At 39.4% G+C, this 23,035-nt stretch overlaps 1 protein-coding gene across 1 annotated transcript; it reads left to right on the plus strand.

The window, feature by feature from the left end:
- Positions 1-3,169: 3,169 nt before the first annotated feature.
- Positions 3,170-22,071, plus strand: SPMIP4 (sperm microtubule inner protein 4). The gene is given in 20 exon segments (XM_040060738.1): positions 3,170-3,250; positions 3,253-3,305; positions 6,809-6,923; positions 6,926-6,941; positions 9,684-9,735; positions 10,141-10,180; positions 10,182-10,222; positions 16,114-16,235; positions 16,238-16,309; positions 17,471-17,530; positions 18,009-18,016; positions 18,827-18,902; positions 18,905-19,000; positions 19,243-19,370; positions 19,606-19,724; positions 21,253-21,351; positions 21,619-21,736; positions 21,739-21,861; positions 21,864-22,001; positions 22,003-22,071. Coding segments are annotated over 20 exon segments (1,626 nt in total).
- Positions 22,072-23,035: the final 964 nt, after the last annotated feature.

Raw genomic sequence — 23,035 nt, forward strand, 5'->3', positions numbered from 1 at the left:
CACAAGACCTTAGCAAAGAATATTGGTATCTCAAAGAATGGGAATAAAAATTGGAACTTCACCAAAGTCTTGCTGCTGTGCTGCTTGCCTCACTTGAAGTTTGCTAGGGTCAGCCAATTTGTCAAGAATGGAACCAACATCCACATGACTTCACTCAATTCCTCCCAATCAAATTTTCTGTAATAAACTGTCTTGGTTTGTGGCCGTATTTATTGCTTTATTCAGGAGAGGTAAAACAGCACATGACCTGCGTATGTCTTGTATCCCAGCTCCCAGGTGAGCTCTAACATCCTTCCCCGCCATTCAACAGTTAAACACCTGCTGACATCTCCAGCTGCCTCATCCTATGTACCGCTCCAGACCATCCCCAACACCCTCTTGCTGTGATGTCAAATACTACCAGAACACAGACCAAAGCAGCCACAGCGCAGTGCACTGAATAAAAAGGTAAGCTTAGTTCGGAGTTCAGCCCTACAGTTTCCTATTAACACTTTTCTTCCAAAGAGACAGACAATAAAAGTTGAGAAGAGAGGGGCTGATCTCCAAATAGTGTCTCCTGTATTGGGAAAATATTTCTTTAGGGTTCTGTAAGCATAATATTTGTTACATTTTGAAATCAGTTTTTACTTAGGTATCATTTCTCAAAATAATCATGTATCATTTCCCTATACCTTCCTACTTCCTCCCACTGGGAGCTTTTCCTCAGAAAAGCCTCCCAGTGAGGTAATTCATTCTCTTGACCATGGATTTCTGAAAGCTTTAGGGCTGGAAAGGATATGATGGTGGCTCCTGCTTTGGAGAGATATCATCCTGAAAACTACTGATTTCCTTTGTGGGCAATTTCCCCCAGATCAATAAGGACTTGTGACTTTGGTCACTGAGCTAAAATCCCCTTGGATTCTTCTGCCAAGGAACTGGGCCAGTTTGCCAGGGAACAGAACTGGACAGACACTGGGGGTCCCTCTGCATGGATTGGACTATGTCCAGAGAGCACTCTTCTTAGGGATATCTTGACTCTTGGTCTGGGTCCTGCTCCTAAAGAGAATTGTCAATGACAAGTTTGAGGTCCTCGAGCCAGCCACCTGAAAGTGCTGTGCAAGGAGCTAATTTTCTGGAGCTGAAGGCAAGCTTTAGGATTCAAATGGTGGTTTTGGACTTGAGCAGCTGCAGGGACATGGAACATATATGTTCAGAACTCTTTTGATGAGGGAGTGTGGATTATTGTGAATCAGTGGCCCTGGTGCTGGTATGCTGGGTAAGACTGCAGGTGGGTTTAAGTCTGTATGTCCACTGTGGATTCGAAGCTGAGTGAAGCCAAATCATGATAGGGTGCTATGGATCATGGTTGAATGCTAGGAGACTGATGAAGTGAAATTGATGGCATAGATCCCTGCCTCAGTGGGCAGCTGCTGTCATGGAGTTGCAAAGAGAATCGTGAAATGTGGTACCTCCCTATATGCGCAAGAGGCAGGGGCAAAAAACCCACTAGGCACAGGCTCCATCTGTACGTCTGGTAGCCAGATATAGATTTCTGAGAAAGGCTAATAAAGCTGGATAGGAAGGAAATTCCACTGGGGTCTGAACAATGTGGACTCAGAACTGCACTGCATTATAGAACTGCAGCAGTTCTGCTGGAAGGAAAGTCTGATTTCTGCTTCTTGCACACTTGTAGATTATGCATCAATGACTCAGAACATTTTTCTCATCACAAGCCAGCTGTACTTGAATCTGAGTCATCAGTGTAAGATTCCCGTAGTGTTCATACAGATACCACAGCGGACTTACCCAATACTCTATAAACTGACAGCACGATAGAATTAGTTTAGGTTTTTTTTCACTTGAATATGGCCAAAACTCCCATACATCCTGGCAGAATAACATATTTCAAATATTTTCAAATTAGTTCAAATTATTCTAACAAGGCAAAGCAAAATCTTTTGCATTTTACATATGCCAGAGAAGAGGAGGACTTGTTTAAAATATCCTTTTTGTCAAAGCTTTGCCAAAGTCAGGATGGCAAGCATGTACCAGTCAGATAAATATAAATTACTCCTTTCTCCTTGAGATTCTTATCAGATTCTTCTTCCCATTTTAAGGTCCATATCCAAAAGCTAGTAGATCATTGAGTGCAGAGCAACACAGAAGTCTTAAAGGTACAACTCAAAATGTAAGAAGGTAAAACAAAGGTCTCTCAGCCTTCACATGATGAACCATTGGTTTTTATTCAACATGAGTTTTGTCACACACTGTGTGTGGAAAGGAGAGTGAATTCGGTGCTTCCCTTTGTGAACTTATGAAGCCATTATTACACACTGTGCTTGTGATGGAGCAGATTCCTGAGAGCTTCCTCAGGATTGTCCCAGAAGAAGCAGGAACAGATACAAGTGAGTGTTCTGCTGGCTCTGGGTGGATGGGAAAGGAAGCAGTAGTGCTTCTTTGTCTATTTCATCTAAGAAGCTGATGGTGGTTTTTTGAGAAGACTCTTTGTCACTGTGAACCAAAGCTTCATCTGACAGAAATTAAAATTCCTGGTGCTTCAGTCTTGCACAAGAGAGCAGCTCAAAGCAGAAGCAACTTGATGCCTGCATGAAGTTCTGGAGAGCTCAGGGGTTTATACTGACCTTATACAGCTCCTCTCCTCACAAACAGCTGATCAACCAGCTCTGAAAGACAAATTTGTTCGTGAAAGGAGGACGAAAACATTTCCCCTAAGCACAAATGTAGAGACAAAACCCATAGCAATTAAGGAAAGAAAAGTATTTTCTATTAAAAGCATCAAGGGTTTAATGTCCTTTTCAGAGCGGGACTTTACAGTGAAAGCGAATTCACCAAGTGAGACTTCCTGTGCATGAGTCCTTTTCTCTGCAAGTCCAAACTTTCTGCTCTTACTTGGAAGCTTATTTCCAGCTTCTGTTCATCAGTAATGCAAAGCAATAGTATCACACCTCTTTACTCTGTTTCTTTTCATTTTGCTTTTATGTTTGTTTTATTTTGTAACCTGGTACAAATAACCACCGACAGTAGTAAAAACAACCACTGTTTCTTGTTGACACTTGCCAGAATTAGGCAGAAGTCATCTGTTTTCTCCTAAGTATCCAGATGCAGTAGCAAATTCTCTGATATTTGGTATTTTGTCCTGCATCTTCTCCTAAAAGTTCAAATATGAGACATGATGCTATTGCATAACCTGCCCTAATACTACCAAAAAAATGAGGGACCTGAAGTCCTAGCAAGAGCCTGCAATTCGAATGTAAGTACTAACTCCCTTTCAAATTTCTTGTGTGTCCAACTGTCTCAAAAGACAGGTAAGAACAGAACTTGTAAAGGAAAATTATTCCATTAGAAGTATTTGATATCAATTTACTGTTACTGAAAGCGTCTTCTCATGGTTATGTTTTTCTGGCAAGACATACTTTTTTCCCTTTTCCTTTAATGAAACAAAATATCTTCTACTTTGTGCCACAGTGTGTCAGTTCCCCAGGAAATATGTTCATTACAGCTGAAAAGAGGACTGCTAAAATAAATTATACTGTGGCTTTAGCATTCAAAATCTCCTGAAATAATTTTCATAAAGAATAAAATGAACTCATATATCGCATTTCTAATTTGGAAAAAAATGAGCATATTTCACAAATTAATCACCAACATCTATCATGGTATCTACTCCTGTTTTAAACTTCTTTTTTTTTTTTTCCCCTAGATTACAGTTTGACCTAGAATAAGTGAAATCAACTTTTAAATTAAAAAATTAAATTAAAGGAAGCTTGCATTTAGCTTTCATAGTCATCAGTATGTAAGCAGGAAGTTTCAGGAATCAATGTGTTTTTACTGTATTTTATAGGCTCAATTATAATATTAGCTGGGGGGCAGGATATGGCAGAATTCCTGCAATTTCTAAAGTCTAGAAAGCTGAACTTCCATGCTGCTTGGCACTCATGACTTTTTTTTTTTTTTTTTTTTTTTTTTTTTTTTTTTTTTTTAATCTAAATTTGTATTATTTCCATACATAACAGATTCCAGAGTGAGCCTCAAGTCCTCCAATGTTCTTTCATACAAAATTTTATCTCCATTGTTAGCAAAATCAGTTCTTAGTTTCCATCTTTCTGGCAGCCTTCTGGTTTACTACTATTGATAAATTCTTTCATTATTTGTAATGTCTCCTGCCCAGCATCTGCATTCCAGTCAGAATACTTTGATATTATTGGATTATCATGCTTGTCAAACTGTGTCTTGATGCCTCCCACATACATATCTGCCCTAAGGCAAGTTTTTGTGCAAGGTATTCCTTGCATTTCAGGAATTTGGTGAATTTCCATCTGCACTCTTTTAACTATTAATAGGCTTGGAAGATTACTGAATTATAGACCTTTTCTAAATTTTAATGAATATCCAGGAAATAATCATGTTAGCTACACAGGATACCCAGAAAAAGGAAGAATTAAGCAATGTAACAGCAAAGTACCTTTCAGGTGACAACTATGTTTCAGGTGACAACCCAACTCTGAAACACAAACATTAAATACACATAGCAAGGCTGTAACATTCTTTTCTCTGTGACCATGAAAATCTGTATTATAACACAGGTAATAAGCTACATTTTTCTGCTACTGTAAACACACATGGGAACTCACAAATCCATACCTGAAAAGAAGATGGCTGCATGTTTTATAATACCACACTTTTAAAAAATGTTAACTTTTTTTCTAGTCACATAAATACAAACAAACAAACAAACAAATTAAACACTTCTCAGCTTTTAAAAACAATTCATCTATTAATTTTATTACATTATTTTCTTGGACTGGATCATTTGTTACCAATACTTGCATAGCTAGATGATGCCCCCTGAATAACCAGAAGCATGTACATATATTCAAGTAATAAGAATATAAAGAAGTTCTCTTATGCATTTTACCCTACCATCAGATAGCCAGATTCAACATTGTTATCCTAAGATAATGTATATAACTATTTATAGGCTTATTGTGAAACAGTTAATAGAAACAAATTCGGACAATCCAAAAAATATTAAATTAATTCCAAGTCTGTCTGTTGCTCAGTGACTATGTCACTCGGCACATATTGTGGACTACAGGAGAAGACATGGAGAGTGAAATAGTGGATGCTGAGGATGTGAGATGCAGAAAAATACATTTCAGATGCTATTTACTTTGGATTAAGTGTCCATTTGTGGCTGTGGTACCCTCCTGGTATATTTCTGGAACTCAGCTTTCAGACAATTACATCCATAATGAACCTAGTCCATGCACTCCAAAACCAAGGTACTGCTAAACAGAGACCATTGGGAGACCCATGTCAAAAGCAGAGCCCTGGATTAAAATGCCAGTATGAATATGAACTCTCCTTCCAAGACCTGTTGGGAGCTGTTGGCAGCACACACCCTCAGATATGTTGGCTTCATTCACTGATCAGAACAGTTACTGGAGGCCTTCACAAGCTCATAATTTAAGGCACTGTATTCTTACATTCTGATTTGAGATCCATATGAGATACAAAACAAATCTGAAGGGGAAAATGTGACTTTTTAATAATTAAGAAGGCACTAGCAAACGGATATTCTCATTCCAGAATATCAGTTTTTTGATGGTGTGGGTTTTTTTCTCAGAAGAAAAGAGCCAGAAATCTGGAAGCTGTCTGTCAGAATTCAGAATAACTCTACTATTGTGGAAGTCAGAAATCCTCATAGTCTCTACTAAATCATTGTCTATTGTGCTGAGACTCTTAAGGATTGTTCATAGCAGAGGTTTTAAAAATATGTTCACCTTAGCCCTTTTTTGGTAATCTCTGGGCTGAGATATTTTTTAATGTGTTTTTGAGATCTCAAATATCACTGGATCAACAACAGCTATAAATGTTTGCTTGGGAGAAGGAAACTTGTAAATGTTTTAAGTTTAACACAGTCCTGTTTGAACTGAATAGATGATCAGACCTTTGTATGCAATGTTTCTTTTTTATTCTGAGGTAAAGTGGTGGTTCTGCAGCTTGATAGCCTATAGATAGCAGTCAACAGGAATGATTTATTAATGTTTCAACCGTTAATGAATACAAACATCACAACCACACAGGTGACTTGGCATTTGCCTGACTACTTTCAGATTGGGGGCAAAATTTTAGATAGAACTTGTAAATGCATGCTTGAGTTCCTTCAGAAAGTAAGAAACAGAAAAGTTTTCTGATACTCTATGGCATATCAGATTCTTATTTTGGTTCATCATACACATCAAACAGCTTGGTTTCAAATGACACCAACGTATGGAAACTCACAGAGTATCCTCAGCCTCCAGCACAACCATGTGAATGCCTAACAAGCTTTCCTTTAGTATGAACTACAGCCATTAACAATAACATTTCTCACCACCCTAGAAATGGAGAGGGGAAGTTTTCAAAGGCATAAATAATAAATTCTGAAATCAGTGGGAATTAGATGCTAAAGCTTCCATCTGTGCTATTGCATATATTTGCTGTCCATATGCTAGTAATGTAGTACTGAGACTGCAGGTATGTATGTGCTGGCAGCTGAGACTCAATCACACTGCAAGATGCACATATCGCCTTCTTTCATCCTCTCACTGATCAAAACTTGACCCAGCCTTCACTAAACAATTGCCAGTTGCTGTTGCACTAACTCTTCCTCGTGACAGTTCGTCCTAATAGCATTAGCCAGAATAAGCTGCATAAGTCAGAGTCATAAAAATAGAGCCAAGTTGTCATTGTTTAAAAGACTTCAGGTAACTTTCACTGTTGCTGCTATCAAAAGACATTTTGGTTTCGGCTTTTTTTCTTTCAGATATAAAGAGTTCAGGAAATTCCTTCATTGCTGCAAACTTCCTTGAGGAGCAGAAAGGAAGCATGGAGGAATTGCTCTACATGTACTGCCAGAAGACAACTGAGCAAGGCAAAATAATCTCCATGTACCTTTTGTAATGGATGTACACCTTATGGTAGTGAAGAAGACCCTAACCCAAGGCTAGACATATACTTCTCACTGTCAAAATGTTTAAGTGAAGTGCTTTCACCAAGAGAAGCACCAGGCAGCGAAATGGTTGGACAGCAATTTAGACTGAGATATACAAATATCTTCATTGGCATTTTAAGCTGCTGCTTTCCCCCCCCCCCCCCCCCCACCCCAGAATGCCCTAAATATTAATGTGGAAATATATCGGTACTCACAAATCTCTCTCTGTATTTTGCTGAAAACACCTGAAGTTCCAAATTTCCTTTTTTTTTTTTTTTTTTTTTTTTTTTTTGGTCCATAATTTGATAACTATTTACTGTTGGCTATTGTCCCAAACATCCTTCCTGAATTTAAAGATTTCACTTTTGGGCCAATTTACAGCACTTATAAATATGATAGGTATAAACATGAAAAGTCAGTGCTCAGCTTTTTCAGAAAGCTGTTGTAAAAGAAGAGATATGCCTAGACAACAGCTGAGGAGCAGTTGGGGAATGCTTTTGGAATTAGGGCTCCTTTTCCTACACTCTAACCACAGCCAATTTGTTCTCTAAAATATACTGAGGTTGGTGCCACTTCCACTGAAACCAGTTCCAAGACTTCTTTTTCTTCATGACAGCATAACCTAAAAAAAAAAAAAAAAAAAAAAAAAAAAAAAGTGACTAACTGAAAGATAGGCAAATGATGATGCTAAATCTCTGCTGTTCAAACAGTCATGTAGGGTTCAGATCACCATTACTGACTTACAGGAAAACTTTGAAAGCAGAACACACTGCTTAGGGCTGACTCAGAAAAGCCCAAGCAGCCTTTCCTGTGCAGTAGGAATGGAAGATGCAGACTAGAATGTCAAAGTGTTAAAACATAACTCAAAACTGGAAACTTGCCTTCCTGTCCTTGTTCTCCTCTGTGTTATCATGAGCTGACCTTTATGTGAAATGATCATAGAGTATCTCGATTTGGAATGGACCCATATGGATAACTAAATCCAACTCCTTGCTCCTCACAGGACCATCTAACACTAAACCATGATGAAGAGCATTGTCCAGATGCTCTGGCAGACTTGGTGCCGTGATCACTCCCCTAGGGTGTCTGTTCCAGTGACAGGTCATACACACAGTGGGGAACCTTTTCCAAATATCCACCCTGAACTTTCCATGATGGACCTTCATGCCATTCTCTCACATCTTGTCATCTCTGGTCACTAGAGAGAGGAGATCAGCACCTCTCCCTCCTCTGCCTCCCTTGAGGAAGGTGTAGGCTTTGTGGAGGTCACCCCTTAGCCTTCTCTTCTCCCAGCTGAACAAACGAAATTACCTCAACCACTCCTTGTGAGTCTTACCCTCGAGACCTTTCATCATCTTGGTCCCCTCCTCTGGACACAGTCTAGCAATTTGATGTACCTCTTACATCAAGGCACCCAAACCAGCGCAGAGTGCTCGAGGTGGGGCTGCACCAGTGCAGAGCAGAGCAGGACAGTCACTTCCCCCTCGCTTGGCTCACTGCACTCTGCTGGGTGCACCCCAGGGTACAGCTGGCCCTTTTGGCTGCCAGGGCACACTGTTGACTCATCTACAGCTTGCCATCAACCCAAACACCAGATCTCTTTCCCCAGGGCTGCTCTCCAGCCTCTCATCACCCAAATCTGTACATATAACCAGATCATATGACCCAGGGGAGAATCCAGCACTTGTGCTTGTTAAATGATGCTGATGGGACTTCCATCCCAGAACCATGCCAAGGTGCTGTGATCCCACAGTGATAGGACACGTGCAAGAATGCATAATGAGCTTGAAACAAAAATTTTTATTGCTCTTGTGTTTGTCTTTTCTGAATATGCAACCCCTTGGATTATTTGTTGTCCAGGAACACTAGTGTAGACCCTCAAACTAATCCAAGTGAATCCCACTCTGCAGGAAAAAAAGGTCCAGAAACAAACCTTCCCTATTCCACAAGGTGAAAATTACCTAGACGACATATAGTCTACGTCTCTACATTCCTCCAGTCACATTGCAAGCCAGGAGACATTTCGGCCAACTCAGCCATAGCTCCTCACCAGAAAGTAGATGAGTCACAGCAACGACATGTCCCATCTCAGAAAACCAATGCAGCAGTCAGAAAGAGAGAAGGGGTTAGCAAGCTACTTCATAAACCTGTGTTAATGACATCCATTTGCTGTTTGCTCTGGACAACTCTCACAGTAAAATGTTACTGCAGGAGAGTTGTTCAAAGCATTCAGAGGTACCCACAATCTTGAAGGTGCTACTCTGGGGCAAAGGAGAGTAGCCTTTCCTCCATAGTAAGGTTCTGTAAAACACAGAAAACAGGCAAGCAACAGAGCTACAGTAACCCAAATAACAACAGTTTCACTGATTTCAAAAGGTATCAGAGATAACAGTTAAAAGCTTAGGCTAGTGCAAATAATTACAGAGTAAAAAGATGAAATGGGCAAGATTCAAATGAAGTATTTTTGTGTTTGTGCCTTTGATAGTAATGGCACAAATTTCAGTGAGGAAAGTATAAGAATAAACATGCTTATAATAGAATTATAAATATAACATCAGGAAGTATCCACAGTGAGATTTAATAAAACTGTAAGGCTTTTTCTAATGCCAAGAAAATCTTACTGATTATGGCTGATCTTTCCACCTGCATTTCCATTATTCACACTCTCGTTTGCCCTCTGTTGTTGATTTTGTTTTTTGGTGTGCAGCTGTTTTCAGACTCTTGTCAGTGAAAAGCACCATGCAGTTCATCTGGATTCTGTGAGCCCTTTGGTATCAGAAGGAGCTGAAAGTGATCCCTAGAGCATAGAAATCATTTGTTTTAGGGCAAAAAGTTGGAGCCTGTACCTATTTGAGGCATCCCCATAGCTCTTGTTGAGTGTTAGGTGTGTATGGTAAGGAACTGTAAGAGCCAGGCTTTCACAGGGGGAAATGCTCAACATTCTCAGAACTTTAAAGCCAGGCATAGGGGCTCAGCACTCCTCAAAATCCAGCCCTGCATGATGTAGATTTTGAAACATGGGATAATTTCCACATTGACAGCATCTATGAGTTTTGATATTAGTAGTCCCCTGAGAAATCAAGACAAAACCATACCAATCTATTTGGATTTTTATAAGTAAATACAGCATAAGCTCTATAAATGTATATGTTTTCTTTGCACAGAGGCCCTCCTACTGAACAACACTATGATGCCACTCAGCTGGCAAAAACAACAAAAAAGTGATGTGTGTATGAATGATGAACTGTAAGTTTAAAGTTTCAGTTGCCGTATTGTGAAGTTAGTGAACATTGCAGCAAACTGAATATTCCTTCTACTCTGATGATACAAAGTGCAGCTGTGATATGAAATCAAAGGGCCATGTTCTGTTAAAAGGGATTAGCTAGTAACAATGAACAGCAAACACAGTTGGGAAGGAAATTCAGAATACAGCGTTGTGCCACTTCAGTTTAAGTAGCTCTTCAACATGGATCTCTGAGTTTGCTTTACAGGTTGCCTATACTTATCGACTAGTAATACTCAAAAATATTAGTTTTTTACTTGATAGAATCCAGATTAAATTGAAGTACTCATGACACCATATGTATTTCAGTCCATTTTCCTCATACATATTTATATATATGTATTTCTGGAGGAGGCTTGTCAGGGATTATTTTCCTCATTGGTGCCGTTCAAGAGGTATTTGAATCAGTTTGGACGCTGCGGGAGTTTTGCAATCCAATATTTTGCCACTTGATGGCACCAGCAAAACACTTGATTAAACTACCAGTATTTTAGATTAAAGTAGTTTGAAGCATAGCTGTAAATTCTTCAAAAAGAGAAAATAACCAACCTCTTATATCAGCATTGATCAGTATATTAGAAACCTGGGAACAATTCTTCGATGATTTCACAATTAATTTTACAGGGCTGTGAGGTGCATTCTGCACTACAGTTGCTCACCGGAATGGATCACGCAGGTACACAAGCTGAGGAAGGGATCACAGCACCTTTCCAGGGATTTTCTTCCTTAACAGGAAGCAACCAAAGACTGCTGTGACTCCAATGCCCTTGTACCAGCTATATAAGGAGGAAGGAGATCTTACAGGAGTAGGTCAAATTATGCCCCCGTACACTCTGAAAAGTACATAACCTTGGACTCTGAATATTTAATCAACAGATCATTAAAATGCTTTCTCCATTATTATGCACTCTCATCTTAACCTGAAATATGCTGGATCTCTAAAAACATTTTCGTTTGTCCTAATTCAGGCATTTTCTTTCCCTATCATATTATATTTTCTTGGTCTTTAAAAGACCGTTAAGTTGAAGGAAAGAATATATCCTTTAAAACAAAAAGTGAAACACACACACACACACACACACACACACACACACACACAAAGTCTTCCACATTCATTGTCGAAGGTCTTTCAGGGCAAATATTCTTCCTGCCTTCAGGAACTATTAAATGGTGACAGCCACATGGAATCTTTCCTGAAAAATACACTCTAAGTGGTGCTAAGCAGACCTACCTGGGAGCTATTAACACTCAGTTTATTTACCTTATAGCCTGTGAGGGCTCCATTAAGCCATTACTGTCTTTTGTGGGAAATGAATTACAAGGTATTGCAATAGCCCCTTACACTTTCATGGACGAACAGTGCCTTTGCCTTGAGGATGAACACTATCTATCCTTGTGCAGTTTTGCACACTGGAATCAATCACTGACTGGGTGCAGACATGCTTTGCTAAGTGCACTGGCAGTGGGTCACATACCTACGCCCTCCCAGTCAAACGTACTGGAGAAAATAGTTGCCTTCTCACTTCTATAGATGTAATGGGTCCTCAAGTTCACATCAAACAAGACCACAAAAATGGTGAAAGGCATCGAAAAACACCTTTCAGCCACTGCCTTAGTTATACACACACACTTCAGGCTAGAGCATTGGCAGCTGTCCTTCCAGTGACAGGGCACACCAATAAGGTTTCCAGTAGATTTAGAGACAGCATAGAATGAATGAAAATTTTTTTAATGTTTTAAAATGTTTTTTGTTTTGTTTTTCTGCTTATTATGCCACAAAGTATTTACATTCCTCTGGCTGTCTCCCAGCTCCTTGACCCATGGTGGTTCCCAGACCTGCAGATTCCTGACCAAGCAGGTTTTAAGGTTAGGCAAGGAAAGTGATTGCCTCCCTTCACAAGAATAAAAGGCCACAGAGAAAGTCAATTTACACATTTGAAAAAATTTATTTTCCTGTTGTAATTTCCTTTCTGTTAAAATTGGCAAGTGTGATACGTCTGATTCTCTGTCAGATACTGTCTGATAACAGTGTTTCTTGTGAGACACTGGCAGACTCCAACAAAAGTCTAATAGGACACCAGTGAAAACAGTGCCAAATTTAAAAAAACCACTGCTAATATCTTACTTCCTTTCCAGAAAAAGCTCTACCTTTCTTCTTTCTCTTCTGCCTTCCATTCTGGGTAGCTTCAGATTTAATCAACCAGTATGAGTTTTAAAAATATAACAAATATTCTAAACAACCATCTACCCTTAAAAATGCAAAACTTTGCTGGCCGTTACAACCTGAGTTCGCAAACTTTCTCCAAGTCATGGCAGTCATGAAAACGCATGTTCATCCTTACTTTTTTTGCTGCCTTAAGTTTAGATGTTAAAATGAGAAGTGACCTACAATGGTAGTTAAGTAGTTCTGCCATGCTGATGCCTTAAGTTTTAGCTTTCATGTTTTTCAGATTCTGTGCTGCCCAGGGCTGTAGTTCTGAGCCTCACATTAAGTGCTAGTAAGCTCTCTTCACAGAGTAGGTAGACAAAACAAATCCTTTTCCCACTGAAGACCAAGGACAACTTTCAGGCCCAAAAGCAATGGTGGACTGAAGGGAGGAACAAGAAGGATGAGACCTCACAACCTGAAGCTGTAACTGGACAATTAAACCCCAAAATGCAAATGAACCAAAACTTACAAAAGTGTAAGACCTAGTGACCGGCCAGCCATTTTGTGACCGTTCTTAGTCCACCTTGGGTGTAGCTCTGGTCAGGCTCCTGTCCTGCCCAAGGTGTACCCTAAAGGCCTTTCAATAAATACCTACTTTATTCTCTAGCTCTGCCCAGTCTCTGTTTCAGATCAGCCTTCTCAAGGCGTCAATGGCAGAGCTCAAAGCAGATTGACTGTCCTTATTTATGTGTATCACCAATATGTCCAATTATTGCAGCGTAAAATGTAGCAAGTCACACAATAAAACGGAAATTGAAAATACTTCTTAGTATTTCTTTTCAATTCACATTCTGCTACAATAACACAACTGCAACAGAATGTGAATTGAAAAGAAATACTAAGAAGTATTGCATATATTTACAGCACTGGTAGATACACACCAGTTGTAACAGTAGAAATGGAAAATCAATTAGAATTGTCCATGGGATAAACTTTCAAAGATGGCTGGTCTGCAAGTATTTCTATAAAGGCTTTGCATTATTAAGACACATGCGAAGTCTGAATCAGAGTCCCAGTTCATTATAAATGTAACAATATACAAATGGTTGCCAGAATTCAACATTTTAAGTCCTGTTATCTTTGTAGCATCGCACATCAAAAGTAGATCTTTTGTTCAGCTAGGCTGAGGCATGAGTTATGCTGGCACAGCAATTTGTGAGATATCACACCACATGCTGATTGCAGTAAGTCCCATACCATCACAGCAGAGATTTCACAATGAAGTGCATGACTTCCGTATCTTGTATGAAAATATGTGAATAAAATTGATCTAGCAGTTGATATTTATCTTTAAAACATCCACATTAGTATGGAAAGAAATAAGTACGTGACTGTATTTAAACGCTTTGTGTGAAGGGACTAATTTCCTCATTGCAACTCTGTAACACCTATCTTTATGGAGACAAATTCAATGATGGATTGGCCCAGTTGCACCCTGAGTCACAGATGACCTGAAGGGAACTTGGGTGCAGCTCCCATATCACAGCTATGTCATCAACCAGTCTACTGAACAAATCCCAGCCATGGGAGGAAGAGAGCTCCCACAGGAACTGCTAAGGCTGAAATTATGGAATCCCTGCAGGGCCTATTAACATCCCAACAGTTCGGTGTCCCCAAGCTGAGCAAGAGGAGGAGCCCTGAGAAATTACCATCATCTGCTTGGAAATGGATCTGGGACATCCCTCTTCTCACTGAGGAAAACATGGGGTTTAAGCAATATGCAAATTTTGGTATACAGCTTTTGAAGAAACAAGAAACATCATGTGACAATGTACGAATAATAAAGCTTTAAAAAGGGCTCTCACCTGACAACATCTCCTACTCATTTACAATAAAGACTCTTTGAAGCAAGGCCTGGTAGATAAGCCTTTCTTATGAAATACACGAGATTTTGGAGCTCTAGGTGAACCACTTAGATTAGCCCAGTAATACTTCAGGCATTTGTTTTATTTTCTATTATACCACAAAGAACCATTAAGCAAATTAACTACTTTTTCAACCTTTGATATTTTTCTGACTTGGTAAAATTGTCAAGAGACTCGTAGCTAGGCTTAGTGATTAAATTCTTGTCCTTTAAAGTAGTGTTTTATTTTGCTTGCCTTTAAAAAAAAAAAGTCTCCAAGGTAAAATACAAATAATGTTTTAGCATGGTATGAATAGGTAATTTCTCTGCAAGTATAAACAGGGTATGTTTTTTGTTTTGCATTACTGATAAAAGGATTTTTTAAATTTTATCTTTTGGTACATACCACTCTTAAATGTTATAGAGCTTACTACACAAGGAAGATAGATTTTTTTTTTCCTTCACTCTGTTTTAAAAAGACATTCTACATGTCACATGTTCCTGATGTCTTTTCAGTCTTCGGCACCTGGCAACACAAAGCATTCTTCATGTAATCAGTGGTATCAATAAGAACATTGCCTGCACTGCTTACACACTGATTTGTCCCTAATTGTATGTTGACTGCACTGATTCAGACAAAGTGTGGGAGATGCAAATGAGAGTGGGTCACTTCAGGTAAACTATCACATTTCTTCCCTAATATAGGCTTCCCAAAGCACCAGACACTTTGGCTAGGTACATTTCACCTGTATCTTATCTTTCCTCAATGAAATAAAAGGGCAAGTTTTTCCTCTCACAGCCATAATTGCACAACGCAGGTTCCTTGGCAATAAACAGCAGCAGCACTATGAGGCACAGAAATCTCTCTTGAACGAAGCATACAATGATTAGGTTTAGAAGATTAGCAGTGTTTACTTAGCACACACACTCCCCTAACAAATACTGATCTTGCTGACTTGCCTATGGGCTAATTTTCTTGGCTGTGTTGTTCATGGCCTCTTTGCCTAATGTGGATTAAAGTGATTGAGAGCAACAATAAGGCACAACTTCTCGCTCATAAAGCAGATTTATGAGAGAGAAGCCTCAGAAAAGTCTGGCTTGGTAAGACCTCATCACGTCATGACACAGCTCCAGGAACTGAATTAATCTGGCTCCTGTACAAGTCTGTGACTTTGCTTTACACAGCAACTGGGGGAAAGTGTTTGCTCTCAGTAAATTGCTGTATGCAGTGATGCTAAAGTTAAATGAATCCAAACAGGGTGCTCGTCTTTCTTACTGGAATAAACCACTGCTCAAATTTTCCTAAGATTTCTGATTTCTCTGGTTTTATTAAGTCTTGTATTACTCTGTCATTAAAAACTCATAGCTGAAAAGAATAGCCACAGGAACATGGGCACTCCATGAAATCCCTGTTCTCAGTATCCCATAAAACCTCTAGTTTAGCTTTATCCCCCTTCCTCACAGAAGGAGGACTCTTAGAGACAAATTTTGATTACACAAGCACAAACTCAGTTACTATTAATTGGAGCTGTAAAAGAATCTTAAACTCCCTTAAGTCACATAAAAGTAAATGAGAATCAGTATGATTGATCATGTCAAAAAGCTGCAAGGGCAGCATCATTGGGAATTCTCTGCAGGGTGCAAGCAAAAGGGGATTAAATAATAAGATATCACATTTTTGATTCTCACATCTCTTCCTGTTCTTGTAAAGTGTTATATTTAATCTAAAGCTCAATGAAATGTGAAATAAGGAAATTTTCTTTCCTTCTGTCCTTCTTCCTGAAAACTTAAACCAACCCAAGACCACTGTGCCTGCCATTTCCCCCCTCTCATTTCTACCCTACACACATTTCTTGGTACACCATGTTCCCAAACTTCACATCACCTGAGGGTTGAGACACTGGGATCAATTCAAACAGTCATCAACTTTCCAAACCATAATCTCTAGCAAGGCTTTTGACATGATTGTTCTGAGGAAGACAAGAGAAAACTATCTTGGTTTACCCTTTATTCTTGAAACTTACTTAAAAACACTGTGGCAGCAATGACTGTTTTCTGCTGAAGTTTATCAGAATCTGACTACACCAGTGGTCAAGGTAAGCACCTTGGTTTAAAATAAAGCTACATGTGCTGATAGTTGCAGTCTCATGGAGGATACCTCAGCACTGAGAATAAAAGCAACTCATGTGGCCCCCCCTTGTAGATTTAGAAGCCAACAGAGCTATTAGCACAGCTGCCATTCCCTAGAAAAGCATGATGGATCACTTAGTGTGTCTGGTATTTTCTGTCAGACAACGAATTCTTCACAGTCCAAAAGAGGGAAAGAAAAATGGGGGGGGGGGAAAAATCATCCATGGGACCAAAAAGTAGCATTTTTGGGGCCAAAGTCATGCCTGCTACCTTTGTTGGGGTCAACAGAAATACCTGTGAAATAAGAGCTGAATGATTTAAAACATTTTATCACTACACAAAGAGTAGAACAAGATCCAGAGAGAGAAAACAATTCTTCCTATCCCTTATGAAGGCTGAGATGAAACCCTGGACATTCATTATTTGCAGAACACTGTGTAAGCCATCATGAGGTGTTTGTTTTTAACCTCAGCAGCATTTTACCCTGAGAGTGTTTTACATAAAATATTGGAGGAAATGGGCATGAAATTATTGTTCTTAATTGACAGGTACTTTGTTTTAGAAGATTTCAAAGATCACCTGTGTGAACTGATGAGGAGCACTTGGCAGCTACAGACCGCACAGTGTTAGGGGGAATTTGGGACAGGAGAAAGTCAGCACCTCTGTGTGCCATGGCAGTGCTTGTCAGAAAAGGTTTGGCAGTAACTGTTTGAAACAGAAAAAGCACACGCTCTCATGGATAAGAAGATTTTCAGGAAAGTAAAAGCTGATAATGTTAAGTGGGAGGTCAATTTGCACTAATTAGCTGCCATTCCCAGTCATCAGTACAATGCTGTACTGTTATTTATATAATTGGGTAGATGAGTGATTTTTACTGAAGTATTTGTCCTTCCCAAATCAAAATCCTTCCACAGAATACGTAATGCTAGGAGTAGTCATTTTCAGCCAGTTTTCGCTGATCACTGGTCAATTTAAAAAACGTTAATCATGTGTGGAGGTGGACTTAAAAAGCCTATTTTTGCACAACAGGCGAATCATCAGAGACCAAAATCTATTTCCAGCAAAGTTTAACAGGTTCAGAATTACCAGGTAAGGGAACAGTTACCATGGGTACTTAGGAAATACTTTAATATCATTTGCTGTTCCTTCCATATGTTTTGACTTTCTCGGAGACTGGGAGACTCCAGTTCTCATTACTGACGGAGAAATCCCTGGTTAAATACAGATAACCCAGACTACAGCCAGGTGACTTTTGCCAACAGAAGGTTGTGCTTAAAAGTTTTGTGTCTTTTCCACATCCCTCCCTTACAAAACTTATAGTATCTATTATGTAATTAATGCTGGCAGCATCATTGTGAGGTAAATAAGGAGATGAGGCAGAAAGACTGGAGAGAGAAAAAGTGGTGACAGAAACAAGGTTGGAAACGAATTCCACTGCAGTTTCATTTTTACAAGACATCTAAGAACACTTAGTTGTTCCTCGTGGTGGCATTAGGAGCTCAGAATGAGCTTCACAATTCATTAAGCTTTAGTGTCTGCTGTTCCTGTTTGTAAAAATCGTGCACAGAAAATGCAGTAAGAATCTTCCCTGCTGGTGTGTGAATCAACCCAGAGTGCCTGCAATTGACAATGGGAAGATGGCCTTCTGCAAAAGTTGCTTTTTTGTGGCATGAGATCCAGCTCTCAGCCGCTTGTCACCACCTCTTTGCCTGAGACAATTAGATTTCCAGATCTAGTGGTGCAGATGATCACGTAAAGTACTTCCATGAAGACTTCATCACACATCACTGGGTTAACTGATGTTGATTAAATAGCTGATCGGTCTAATCCTGCTGATTTTGTACCAGAAGAGTGAAGCTGAGTTCTGTTTGCACATCCATCAGGTCAGTTTCCAAAGGCAAAAGAGACATTAGCAGGAACTCAAAGAAAGAACCTCACCCACCAGCTCACTATAAAGCTGTCTTTATAGTGAGCATTCATCTACAGCTAAAAATGCAGATCCAGCATTCTGATCAATGTAGACACACTGTTTACAGATGTGGCAATGGAAACAATAAGAGGGAGTACATTTTCAGGCAGTTTTTACTCGTGACTACAAAAGCTTACCTAGTTTTCCCTGCCTACCATATGTGACTGCCATGGAGAACTTGATTCCATGTTATTTGACCTGAGTTCAGCATAACAACATACCTGTTGAAACTTCCACTTGAGCACTAATACTGCACCAAATACATTTTTCCACCAGATTTTACTTTTATTAGCGTTTGCTAAACAGATAACTGAAGGAGAGGAGGGTGACCACACATTATTTCAAGTCTTTAAAATAGTCTTTTCCATACAGCACACGTTTGGTTTATACCTTACCTATTTCTTCTTATCCTTCAGCTTTCCAAGTTTGTCGAAGAAAATGGTCAAATATATTATCCAAATCCTCCAAAGATAGTGGCCCCCAACCCCATTTTAAAGAGGTCAAATATACCTTTCCTCCAAGAATAACCAATGTGCTACAAAACACTGAAAGGGTTCTGGAGATCACAACAGACAGTCAGGTCTTCACAGGTAACCAATTTTTATTAAATTAATTTAGTTGAGATAGCAATGTGAGACCACAAATTGTTAGCCCAAAATTTCTGAAAGACATTGATTTTTTTTTTTTTTTTTTTTTTTTTTTGTCACTTAGTAACAAAGGACACACAAACTGTAAATTATCTGAGGTTTTTCAGGGGAATTGTGGATTAGTTCTGATCTTCCTAACCCATAAAATGTGTGACAATAAAACATGTCTCTGTTTCCCCGAAGAGTTGCAATATATCACCTTATCCTGGGTAACTGTTACATAAAAGCAGTTTGCAGATTGACTGGAGAACTAGGTGAAGACACAGGACTAATGAATACTGCATTTACTAAGAATTTCACACTTCCACCACAAGTAATACTGGCAAGAGTATTATCAGATTCAGCTGGCAGAATTAAGCCTTCTCTTTGACAATACTTAAGCACAGGGCAAAGCTCACTCTAAAGCAGAGGCAAAAGTTCAGAATACTAAATCAGTCCTGACACAGCTGGTTGACAGAACTTCTGTAATGGATTAATGGCTTCTTCAGGGTTTGCAGGAGGTGAAGTTACTGTGATTATCTGCTTACTTTTTATCTTATCATTTTAAGTTGGCACCAACACACAACAGCAATTCAAAAGACCTTTTGCCTTGGGTAGCATGTGTAACTGTTCATAAAATGAGTTGGCAGCTCTCATGTGAATGGGGCAGCACTACAGAGGATGAAATGTACTGGCTACATGTTCAGCTGCTTTTAATCAGGACTGTCTGACTCACCATTTTACTGTCCTTATTGCTCTATGTATTTGATAAGTAACTTATGACCATTGCAGACTTCTGCTTCCTTACTGCTTCATTCCTAACCATACAATTTAAGGTTGGCAGAGTTTCTATGATTTATATGCCTGTATTTGCATGAGTGATTTGCCTTTCTTCCTCCAGGGGGCATCAATAACATTAGCAGATTCTATTTTAATGCCAAGATTTACTCTTAAGGATGTATAAAATGATATTGAAAAACTCTGTGTTTGTTGTCTTCAACACTTTTTATATTCTCTGTGACCTGCATAAAAGTGAAAAGATATTATCTGCATTATCTGCTCATGCAAGCAGAGCATAATATGGTATATCAGCAGAGCAAATCAAGTTGAGAGTTGTGTTTTGCTAATGCATCATTACTTGTGATGGGTTTACATACACAGCTCTGACTGATTGTAACTCTAAGCAATTGTAACTGACTCAGCAATTGTGCAGGTAAAACAGAAGGAACACATTCCTGCTCTGCTGGCTTTATAGCACTTCCAGATTCAAACCACACGGGCTTACATAAAGCAGGGCAACTAAGTCAGGTGCTGTCATTTTCTTTGTTATAGTCCAAAATGACCCTGGAAAAGAAGTCCCCAGAATGTCCTGCTTTTCTTCTGTTGGATTAAAACAAATTCAAGTAAGGAAACCTCCTCTGATTTATATTTTACATTTTCTGACGCATTTACAAATTTCTGATAACTGAATCCCTGTATCTGAAATTGAAAAGCTGTCTAACATTTTTTTCAGTGTGATGAAGAAAAAAAATGCTTTGCTCCATGATAATGAACACTTCAAGGGACACTTTCAACAGTTTGTCTCTGGAAATGAAAATCCAAACCAGCACCTTACATAATTCAAAACTGAGCAGTTTTATTGCCCTCTGGCTTCCAAAGTGTGATTGGCAGAGACCTACCCTGGGCCATGCTGATTTACCTGAACAACACTCATCCACTTAAAGCATACATATGTTAAATGATACTGTTCAGCACAGTAACTGCTGAAGTTCATCCTTTGGCTACGGGACTCAAATATACTTTAAAATCAAACAGTTCCCTTGGGTCTGCGCCAGTATCTGAAGCCTCAATAATGCATATGATTCATAAAGGTTAACAGCATGTGAGCAGTGAATCAAACTGTGGTTGAGAAAGCTAAAAAGTCATATGCCAGAGAGCATCCTAAAAACCACCTGTAATTGTTCCTTAAACAAGTTAAAATCACACTAATTCAAGTCACTGTTTATACTATCACAGATGCTTATAGAAGAAAGAAGAAAGCACAAGACATCTATACCCATTTATATCTTATGCACCGGAGTGGAACAGGACCTTTTATCTTCCAAAGCATCAAGAGTGACTCTAATCACTAATTACAGTCAATGGTCTGCTAAAATAAGCAGTCCTTCCTAAGAGACATAGATGGCAGTATAAATCCCGCTACTTTCTTCATACAGAAACATTTCTGCTGTTCTGTCACAAGTGAGACCTCCTGAAAGGTGCACTGCATGCTTACTTCAAGGTGAACATCCCCATGAATCAATTCTGCAAGAACAGTACTCCTTCAGATGCCTTCACCTGTACTCAGCATTCCCACTGCTGTCACCAGCTACTAAGACACAATGTTAAGTGAAATAAAAAGAGCAACCAGCCTAAGTCGGCAGTGCAAAGTGACAGAAAGCACAGACCAGAAATGGGATGTAAGCCAAGAACAGGACACTGTCTCAGACATGCTACCAGAAAGTTCTTTATCTTGATTCAAGCCCAACAATAAACAAACATCTGGAAATCACTGATGTGTTGCAAAAAGAAGAATTGTAGAGGCAGCAGCTTTCAGGAAGGCCCAAATTTTAATCCCTTCCAAAATCTGCATGTTCACTTTCCTACAAAGACTTCAAGCCCAGATATTTGGATCAACATACAATATGGGAAAACACAGCCCAAGCACGCCAAGCTTACCACTGGATATAATGCATAAGGAAAGTGGAATTTTGTTGCATGGACTTTGGCATCAAGAAACGTGTCTGCCTGCATGGAGACCAGAGGATGGACCAAGAGAATGGATCCCTAGATGTGAATGCCTGAATGGATCCCTAGATGTGAAGTTCCTCAGCACCAGACAGTGCTGATGGAGCTGCAATATTCCTTCTCTAAGACAGCAGCACAAAAACATTTATGTGATTCTGCAAAAGGAGAGAGAAAAAATCCTCACAGATAACACTACTGAGAGAAAGAGACACAAGACCTATGGTTTCAATGCTTTTTTATTTCCTTAACTGATACATTCTTTTAAAAATGGAGTAATAAATTAAACCCCACGCCCCGCCCCCCCCCCCCAAAAAAAAAAAAAAGGAAAAAAACCAACCAAAACCACTTCAATACAAATTATCTGGCCTTTCCCAGAGAACCACAATAAATTCAAACAGGAAAGAGAAGAGCAATTAGAGTAGCCCAGGACATGTGCAGACAATTTAAGAACACTAGAGGAGCTTGAGCTAGATGCTGTGAAACCATAACTATTCTAGAGAAACACACTGGTTTGGAAAGAGTTGGTTCAAAAAAGGCCAAATGGATTAATAAATGAGCATTACAATCACTGGGAATAAATTTAGGGCGGGTATGACAGGATGATTTTTAATGTTCACAGCAGGGAGCTTCAGGAATAGCTGAGGAGAGGACCAGAAAAGAGGCTGCTTCCATTTATGAAAGCAGCCGTGACGCAGTTGCCAACCACAGCTGGGGATCAGAGTTACTGCCCCAATAAGACTCTTTGCAGGCCCTCTCAAACACCAAACTTTGACGTTTAAAGGATCCTCTGCTATGCTGCAGGCAGTCAAAAGCCAATAAAGACAGTACTGCCACGCACACATGGGGAAAGACATGATTCTTATGAGCTATGGGGTCTCCTTGTCTGTGCACAGCACATTTCCAAAGTCTCCATGCTCTAAAGCTGACTGGACTCTCCAAACAGGTTCCTATGTCAGACTATTTGTGGCTTGTGTTTCAGACTCTCCCCTTTTTCACTCACTAGGACAGGAATGTTTCACAGAACTGGAAAGGCCACAGAGATGGTATTTAAACTGAAGGGAAGTCTGGTAGACAGAGAATGGGATTTGGTAGTCCCCCCAGAAATTTGAAGAACCTATGAAGCAGGAAAGCTACTGAAGACATGTAATCTGTTATTAGGAGTCAGGCCTAGATGGCTGAAAGTGATCAATATAGTAGTCAGGGATGAATAAT

Source organism: Hirundo rustica, chromosome 1 (genome assembly GCF_015227805.2).
Source record: "Hirundo rustica isolate bHirRus1 chromosome 1, bHirRus1.pri.v3, whole genome shotgun sequence".
NCBI lineage: Eukaryota > Metazoa > Chordata > Aves > Passeriformes > Hirundinidae > Hirundo > Hirundo rustica.